Here is a 10,166-nt window from a genome sequence, read left to right on the forward strand (position 1 = left end):
GGAACTGGAGAATTATTTTTATGTGTTACTGAAAAGGAGAATACTTTTATATGGAATTCTATCAACGTAATAAATGGGGTGAAGTAGATGTTACATTGTGATATGTGACAGAGCTAGCAGGCAATTTGTATATGATATATTCAGCACTGTTGTACTAATTTTTTTATTTCTTGTGAAGGGCAGTTATTTAAGCTATGTTAACTTCTGGAAAAAAATTGAGACAACTTTCAGTTCAAATGCAAGTCTTTTACCAGTTACTTTTAAATTATTGTTTCCATTGAAAAGAAGGAAATCTTTTAGTCACTTTTATGGATGTTATTAAAGAAGGTATAAATATTCTTTATAACCGTTTTTTCATAACTACTTGACACCTCTGTTTTACTTCGTTTTTCAGGAACTGTAATTGGTGTTGTCATCTACACGGGGAAAGAAACTCGAAGTGTAATGAATACATCCAATCCAAAAAACAAGGTCAGTTAGCCCTATTGTATGAATTCCTACTTTTATTTTCATAAAAATTGTAGATGTACCTAAAACAAAAGACTTGCAAGCTCTAATATTTGTGTGTGCTGAATTGACTTGCACTTGGTTTAAGAAGTGAATTCTGCCTCATTCTCATTTCAGAAGTAAAATCATTCTTCCTTTAACTAGGCTTGTTACAGGTACTAATGAAAACGTTTTTCTTCAAACTGTAAATGTACATCCTTAAACTTCTATATTTCTGCCTCACAGCTAATTATTAACTCTCTAACTTCCCTCAAACTTTTTTACTGTAAAATATTTGGCCAAAATTAAGTTGTATTTTAAAGAACGTTTGTAACAGACTACTAAAGTTTATGCTGACTCCCAGAGGAGGTAGAGATAACTGAGTTTCAGTCAGTACCCAGAATGCTTTTCCAGGGGGTTTTGTCAGCAATGAAAAAGTCTTCAAGAGATTTGTCTTTTGGAAAATAACAGAAGTTTGACTGCTTCCCTTTGTACAAGGTTCTTTCAGTTCAAAGCAGTGGAAATAACTCTCCATTTCATCAACAATGTTTCTAATATGAGTCAGGCTAGGGGTGGGTCCTCAGTTATAAAGATACGAAACTTGAGTTGTAGGCTGTATCTTTTAACCTAGACTTGTATTTAGTAAGATACTTAATTATATTAAGAAAGAGAAAAATTCTTGCAATAGGCTTAAAAAAAATCAGTTGCGATGGGTTGCCGTTTTCACGCCATTCATAGTAAGTTGCAACGAGTAGGAACATCAAGAATGAAATGATAATACAAATTGCTTGAAGCAGTTATGGCAGTTCCCCTAAGTGTATTGATTTGTGTTTCCAATAGAGATATTTCGAAATATCTCATTGACAGACACAGTTGATATGTACCATTATGTTTATTAAAGTGGCCTTCTATTATTTAGATAATTGTAATGTACATTTTAAAATATTAGAGTAAAATGGAAGTACAGTGTTTATGGTTCATAATTACTTTTCTATCTGTTACTTTGTATCAGATAGAAAAGTAACAGGCCTTTAGTAACAGAATCTTTCCTTAAGAATTCTGAACATCTTTAGACTAATAAATAATACAGTTGTTTAAAACGAAATTATATAATATAGTAAATTGATAAGGCAGTATGTATAAATGTAACATGGTTTACTCAAATTCAACAGATTCTGGAGGTGTACTAAATGTAAATGCTTATTACAATTTTTCATATGAATATTTAAAACTGAAAAGTATGATGAAGGGTACCAGTATTTACCAATATTTTCAAAATTGCTCTTAGTATTAAAATAGTTGTTCTAAATTTTCATATGCAAAACATTAAGTAGCAGATAAACCTGCAATACAAAGCACCAATAGTATATTGACAAGGTGGAGCATGGTCTTGACCATTATGACAATAACTGTACCACCTTTGCTTTCATAGTACCTTAATATTACAGTTGCTAATAATTTTAAGCTGTTATCTTCAAAGAGAATGTAAATAAAATTTAAATTTTCATGAAGCACTAAAGAAGCAAAATGTTCTTTGTGTACATGTACACACATACACAAATTCCAATATTATCTGGCATATATTGTAATATCAGTTTGAGAACAATTAGAAATCATGCTATTAAATAGCATTTTGTCTGCCACTGATGAGACAGGTGATGCTTGTATAACTAAACTCTTGTTCATTTTCCAAAGGACTTTTGAGGAATCACTGTAATATTAAAATGTGCAATATTCCAAATACATATTAATTTGTTTCTCAGAGATTATCCGTTCTTTGTACCATATTTAGCTGCTAGGTATCTAGTAAACTTGAGGAATTATATTTAATACAGTATATGTAAAATGGCCTGCTTTAAATTTTTCTGTCTTGTTAGTTGTCCTATTGAATATTCCAAATTTTCTGAAATTTACTTTATAGTGAACAGGTGAAGACTTTCTCTAGAGCCTGTTTTCTACATCAGTTGCATCCATTGTGTGTCAACTGTCTTTCACATTAGTCTGTAAATGTGTAAATTAATCTTTTATGTACCAATTGCTCAACAGTGATACTGGTGAGGATTTTTTTCTTCTGTGAACACAGTATCCTTATTTAAAGCAGAAGTCTACAAGTGTGATTAATAACAAAGGATTTGGGAACTGAAAGCACTAGAACGCTTACTGCCATCACAAATGAGTAACTGATAAAAAAAAATGTATGTCATTATAAAGAATAATTACCAACATTTTATAACATGCATTTTTAATTCTACCTTTCTATAGAGTTAACATTCTGTCTACATCTTCTACCATGGGGTGAGATCCGTTTGCATACTTCTGTAGCATATGACACTGCCTATAGGTTCTGTCCTAGTTAGACTTGCAGCAGGTAGCAGTACAAGGAGAATGGTAGAAGTCAGCTCTCTCTTTCTCCATGTATTCAGGGAAGGAACTCTGTTTTCTCAACACTGATTATAATGTTTGTCTGGTAGATTAGGTATGTAGGATTCGGGGCCAGAAGGAGGGGAAAAGGAGTCTAAAACAGTCTCTGAGATTAGAAGAGTTAATGAAGTTGAGAGATTAGAGGTGCAAACATTTAAAAATAAATAGATAAATAATTTGCACCTAATTGTTCCTGAAACAAAATTGAAATTATTTGACAATTGTGGTATTACTTATAAGTCCAGAGGAAGTAATTCTGCATTTTCTTCTTTAAAGAATATTTAAATAGTATAGAATATAAGATAATTGTTCCAAATACTGTTTTTTAACTCTTTTTAAATGTCAGGCTCTCTCTTTGTTGCTCTTCGGAAAAAAATGAAAATAATTCTCTAGAGATTTTGTTGTAAAATATGTTATGTTCTTGTTGTTGTTGTGTTCTTTCATTTTTTTTCTGGCCTTTTATCCTGCAAGAGTAATGGTAACAGACCTGATTTTTCAGCTTTGGTAGAAAGCTACCATAGCTTTGGGAGGAAGCAAACATTGAGATCTAGGATTCTCCATTTACATTGCCAAATAGAAATTTCTGTAGCAAGATACCCACAGACAGTATTCTTTCATTATTTCTATCTTCATTGAAGTATTATTTGTAAGACAGTTGCTTCAGTTGTGTTTCTTACAGGAGTATAACATTACTGTTGTACTTTGTGCTATGAGCTGGATTTTTCTAATGGCAGTTTTTCATTTTCTTCCTTAAGGATAGAAGGCAGTATTAAAATTTAGAGATTCAGACCTGCTCTATAAACACTGAGCAGAAGACTGAAATAAGTTTAAGCAAACTTACATGTCATAAACTGTGAAATATATGGACCTGTTCATGCGTGTGTTTTATCTGTATGTTAAAGTTAGAAGGATTTATTGTGTTTGTTGAAGTATTTAGTCATTCAAGCAACAATTTTCTTAACTTAAAGTCAACACTTTGTTGTTTTATTACAATTATAAAAATAGTTTCATTGCCTAAGGATGCAGACATGGTCTGAAAAACAAAGATAGAAGAGAATTTTCATAATGGATCAGTTTAATATGGTTTTAATTCCAAACAATATAAAGAAAAATGATTTCTGGCAAGGCTTAATTTCAGTCTAAAATGATAAATGTTTTGTGCTTTAGATAAATGTAGAAATGGTAACATCAACATTGTTATAGTGTAATGGCTATATGCATTCTACCTCATTGACAGTCACATCAGCTTACTCAGGAATGCAGTTCCAGCCTGTTTAAGAAATTAAAAAAAAAAAGAAAAAAAGAAAAAAGAAAAGAAAACAAACAACTGAATTGTTCTCTTCAAAATGCCATAACCAGTAATCAATCCAATTTGGGTAGATATTCTTAAACCTCAGCTTTTGGGTAGATATTCTTAAACCTCAGCTATCTGGATGAAGTTGGACTTGTCAGTGATAAAGGTCATTTATGGGACATTAACCAAGAGAGAAATTAGCAAACTTAAGGTTGTTTATTTATTTAGTCTGGCATTTTGCACTGTTCTCTCATTCTTACCTATTTAAAGGGTGGAATAGTTTTTGCTATCTAAATTTAAAATTTCTCTTCCAGTTTGGTCTTCATAGAAAGTAAGATTTTTAGCACATCTGCTCTGCAAAGATGACCTTTTCATCAGTGGAAACAGATTTTAAGAGTAAAGTTAAAAACAAAACAAAACAAACAAAACACTATTCAGAGGAAGAAATTTGAAAAGGCATTTGAAAAGGTACTAAGACTGAAATACTAAAATGACTTGGTCTATGTAATATAATTTTAGATTTTGGATTTTTAGAATGTACACGGGAATGCATCAAAATGAGTAGAAACTATGTTAAATAGAGTTACTGAGAAATAAGCAGTGTCTGTAAAGAAGGTATAGCAAGTAATCTGACTACTGCACTACTACAAAATAGTTTTTATATTGCTAATCCTTAGTGCATTCAAAGCGCTTTTTTTTCCTTTGCCTTATACTATGGAGCCTACATTTGCTGTTATGTCTTAACACCAGCCACAAAACTTAGTAGTAACTTGCCGTGTTCTTTAAATAGTAATATTGTTTTTTTTTAACCTAATTGTTAGCTAGCCTGAAAGCTAAAAGCCATATGTCTTGTGACTGTTTTTAATACAAATCAAAAATCTGAGGACTCATGTTTTTCCCTTCTGTGATTTTTGTTGTTGCCCTTGTTGTGTGTTTTATTTAAGTCAACAGTGTGAGTGAAGAAAGTGCCCCATGAAGTCCCCTGACAGATAACACGAACAAGAGTTTGCTGTTACCTAGGGTTTGCTGTTACCTAGGCTTCAGAACAGCCATAGAAACAGTGACTTTATTCTGCTGCTACACTGTTGTATAGGAGCCCAGTAACTTTGTTTGCATGTTTTAATTATTAGATTGGAAATTCAATGTTGTTCATAGTCTTGCTATAGTTGTGTACAAGTAGAGACAAACATAAAAGCAGAAACTTCTTTAAAAAGTGTTACGTGTCTCTTAATGACAAATTTCAAGGATTTATAAGAAGAAAAAAAGGGCTTGTGTAGTACTTTTTTATTGGAGTATGGGCTGCTTTGCTTAATCCTCCTAAGTCTTCTTTGTATGGGATAAAATTGGGAAAGCTGTCTCCAACAAATAGTAAGTAGTCCCCAAATAGTGTTTGTGACCCCTCTGCTCAGAGCTTCAGTCTGAGAAAGTACTTGAGCACCAGATTCCTGATAAGTATAAGGATACCCTTTTTGCACTAAGGGAGAATTGCTGGGATTAGGCCATGAAGGAAATGCATGAAATATAATACTAGTGCTTTTCTCTCTCTGTGCTCTCATTTGAGCAAAGGAAAGGGATAAAGCAAAAGATATGAGGTAGAGGAGGGGGAAACTCCGTGTGTAACAGTTAACGTGGTGACTACTGAACAGCTCACCCACCCCTAAAGGCCAAAGTGTCTAGGTGAGGTGGATGGAACAGTGTTAGATGAGGAGGACAAAAGGCCTCTTTTCTAAAAAGATTGGAAAGGAATGGCTGAACAGCAGAGCAGTCATGCTTGTTATTCCCAAATGTGGATTAGAACATAGCAATATTAATGCTTGGAACCTGTCAGTAATGTTTCTAAATCAGGAGCAAAAACCCTCACTCTCAGCCAGAAATAATGTATCTCACTGCTTTCATTGCCAGTAACTCCATTATCTGAAATAGCAAAGGTGTGGAAGCAGGTATTTTGATCATCAGATGACTAGTATGAAAAAAGTATAGCTCCTCATTGTAGAAATGAAGTTTTCATTTATATATAGACAGCTGGAAGAATGCTGCATTTATATTAAAAAACATGAATTACTTAAAAAAAAAAAAAAAAAAAAGCATTAACACTGCATTAGAACATTATGAAAAATCTTAAGAGATTTTTCTCTTAAGAGACCAAAGACTCAGTGAAGACTGAAAGTCTTGATAAGAGCCTTTGAGTACATGGGTGGTCAGAACTTAATGCAAACTAGCATGTTGCGGGTCTTTTACACTACAATAGAACAGTTCAGTTGGAAGGGACCTACAGAGGCCATTGAGTCCAACTGCCTGACCATTTCAGGGATAACCAAGAGTTAAAGTATATTAATGAGAGCATTGTCCAAATGCCCTTTGAACAATGACAGGCATGGGATATCAACCACCTCTCTAGGAAGCTTGTTCCAGTATTTCACCACCTTCATGGTAAATAAATTTTTTGTAATGTCCATTCTATACCTCACCAGGTGCATCTTTATGCTGTTTGCAGATGTTGGTTACCAGGAAGAAGAGATCAGCACCTCCCTCTCCATTTCCCTTCCTCAGGGATCTGTAGAGAGCAGTGAGGTCACCTCTTAACCTTCTTTTCTCCAAACTAGACAACCCAAGTGTCCTCAGCTTCTTCTCATAGGACATACCTTCCAGCCATTTTACCATCTTTGTACAAATATCCTCTAGATACTTTTAAGTATTTTAACATCCTTTTTATGTTGTGGAGACCTTGGCTGTCAGGGAATGCTGTTAACACATATAGACCCTACTGTAAAACAGCATCCTTAGATCCTTTACTACAGGGCTGCTCTCTGATCACTTGTCCCCCAGTCTATACCTGTGACCTGCATTACTCTGTCCCTGGCACAGAATCTGGCATTTAGCTTTGTGCCACTGATGATTGTCCAGATTATCCTTCTGCAAGGCCTCTTATCCCTCCAGGTAGTCAACAGCACCTTCCGGTTTAATATTGTCAATAGACTTGCTAAGGATGTGTTCAACTCCTGCAACCAGATCATGGATAAAAACGATGAACAAAAACGACCCTAGAACTAAGAACCTGGGAACACCACTAATGACCAGCTGCCAGCCAGATGTAGCCCTATTCACTGCAACTATTTGAGCTCTACTGTTCAGTCAGTTCATCACACGGTGTAAAATATACCTGTTAACTCACAGTTAGACTATTTGTCCAGAAGGATGCCGTGAGGGACTGTATCAAAAGCCTTACTAACATCCAGAAAGATTACATCTACCACCTACCTTCCTTTCATCCACTAAAGAGATAACTTCATTGTAGAAGTTCATGAAATTACTAAGGCAGGACTTTCACTTGATGAACCTGTGTTAACTATTCCTGATAATTTCTTTGTTCTTTAAATTCCTTTCAGTAGCACTCAGGATAATAGTCTCCATAACGTCCAGGTACTGAGGTTAGACTAAGAGGTCTGTAGTTTCCTGGGTTGTCTTTCATGCCCTTCTAGTAGATAGCTATAATGTTGGCTAACTTCCAGTCAGGGGGACTTCCCAAGACATTTGGTAAAATGTTTAGAAAGCTCCAGCTATAACATCTGCTTATTCCTTAGCAGTGTATTTTTTATAGTTGTCTCCTTTACCTTCCAAAAGTAATAAAAGGATAATAATACAAACAGGAAACCAAGGCACACAAGATCAGAGGAAACAAAAAATAAGTAAATGACTGTGTTTGAGGTATTGGACTTCACTTTTCATGCAACTTAGTGTGTTTTGTCTGAAATTCATAGTCAACAATTATAGTTGGATGCATGCATGGGATGATGCTTGTAGCCTTGGGGCAAACCTGGTTCTAAGGTATACACTTTGGCACACAGAAAATAATTTCATCATCACTTGCCTATCTACTTTGCTGTTGTGTCACTGGGACAGAGAATAAGTTGTTGTTCCATGTTGTGACCTGGTATCAGTTCACAAGTTAAAGTCCCAGAATAACTTGTGCCCTAACTTCCAATTTGTTCTGAAAGCAACAATTAAACATGTTGTGCAATTGGTGTGCTAAGTCATGTGATAGATCTTTTCTGGCTACCTATAATTTTGTAGTGAAGCACATAGCATGGTGCAGTGCATTGCTTTACACCCTCAGAGTCACTCAACCTCGCTGCTGCTGAAGTACTGAAATGAACAGTTGTCTTTTATACTGCCAGTGGTACTTTGCTACTTGGAACACAGATATTGAATCAACACTTCTCCATCATTTTGTTTACAATCCTACAGCAAGGAAAATTATGTGCAACAATATACAACTTAATTCTAAACAAAATAATCATTACAGAACTGGGGAACGCTCTAATGGCAATTGAACATCTTTGATCATTGATACTATCACTGAATGATACAGTGTTGCTCTTAGCTAGTGAAAATTCCAGCAATCCAGCTACTGTTGTTTTTCTCTGTATATTAAGCAATGCAGCCAGTATTCTTCAAAAAGTTATAGGGTCAAAAGTAATGGGATCAAGCTCAGAAGAAGAATGTGTCCTACATTAGCTTTCATTAGTTTTGATCCCTTAGAAGATATGAACTTCTAAGACTGTGCAGTTACTACTATCCAACTTTGAAAGCTGCTTGGAATGGAATCTTTTTTCAGGTGTGTGTATGTATGTGTGTGTATATATATACACATATATACATCTAACTTTTCTGAGATCGTCTGGGTAGCTAGATATCTTCGTTTACAAAATAATAATGGGAGGAGAGAGAGGGAACAAGCAATAGCATGGCTTTTTGATAGTTAGAGTTCTAACATCACTGTGGATAAATTTCTGGGTTTACCGTGTATTTTAGAGTTACTGACAAACTGATCCATTGATTTCACTAAGCCTAAGACTTTATTTCTGGCTGTAAAATTCCTACAACGTTAAATTCATGAGGATACAGGAAGATAAAAATTACGTGTTCCAGTATGGAAAGTCATATCTGACTTGGAATCCTATATTTTCGTTGTTTTCACCAATAATTTTACTTGATGGTGTTCTGAGATACTGCACTTCCCATTTCGGAGACACTTATTTGAAGTTGTTTGCATTTTGTTCTGTTATAGTGAATAAGTTAAAATTCAGCTCGGTGTTACTTCACAACAGTGTTTAAATATCAGCTGCAGAGTAACACCATTTCTGCAGCAGTTCGTACAACAGATGACTCTCACAGAACAGTCTAAGCAACTCTTTTTAAAAGTAGATTAAGTTGTGAAGTAGCAATAACTTGTTGCTTGTTCACCAGAAATAGTGTATTTTACCTGCAGCAAATGAGGCTAAAATGGATATTTATTTGTTAAAATATATAAACCATTTGAAATGTTATCATTCTACAGAAGATAATGTGAAAGGGAGGTTTGCTGTTTAGTTGTCCCAGTGAGCTGTTAAGAGGCAGTCCATGACCATTTCCTCTCAGCTGCTGTCTCCACGGCTGCTAATCAGTTGCTGGAGTTTGCTTTTTTTACATTTGTTGTTCTGTACAGTTGTGTTGCCTTTCGGAGTTAATCAGGCCATTGGCAAAAAGCAGGTGCTGTGAGAGGGCAGGGGCAAATGGGCTCCGGCTCACAGATGATACTCATCTGACCACTTAGAGCTGCACCACCTTCATAATGTATCACAGTATCTGTGAGGCTTTGCTGGCAGCAGTGCAAGCCAAAACAGTAACCTAAATACTGGAATCATGGAAATACACCAGAATCACAGAAATACATCATTTACATGTTTTTCTCCATTAGGGTTATGTTCTATCTTTTTTTTTTTTCATAAGAGCAATGTAGTACAGTTGTCACTGATTTTATGTGTACATTTCTTCTTATTGAGTGAATTTTATTGGAAATTGAAACCTTTAATTGTGGAATTGTTCCGCGTGATTTCCTTAGTAAAGATGCAGATTCCGATTTTACAGCTTACAGAATTTTCTGTTCTAATATCTAGAGATAGAAACAGGCTGTGGAGAAAGTCAG

General features: G+C 34.9%; 1 protein-coding gene across 3 annotated transcripts in view; it reads left to right on the top strand.

The window, feature by feature from the left end:
- ATP9B (ATPase phospholipid transporting 9B (putative)) overlaps positions 1-10,166 on the top strand; it is a 164,056-nt gene that overhangs the window by 88,821 nt on the left and 65,069 nt on the right. For all 3 annotated transcript variants that reach the window (XM_038174269.2, XM_038174268.2, XM_038174270.2), the window contains one exon: positions 395-471. In XM_038174269.2, the coding sequence (XP_038030197.2) occupies positions 395-471 (77 nt within the window). The remainder of the gene's footprint in view (positions 1-394; positions 472-10,166) is intronic.

This window comes from Anas platyrhynchos, chromosome 2, assembly GCF_047663525.1.
Source record: "Anas platyrhynchos isolate ZD024472 breed Pekin duck chromosome 2, IASCAAS_PekinDuck_T2T, whole genome shotgun sequence".
Lineage (NCBI taxonomy): Eukaryota > Metazoa > Chordata > Aves > Anseriformes > Anatidae > Anas > Anas platyrhynchos.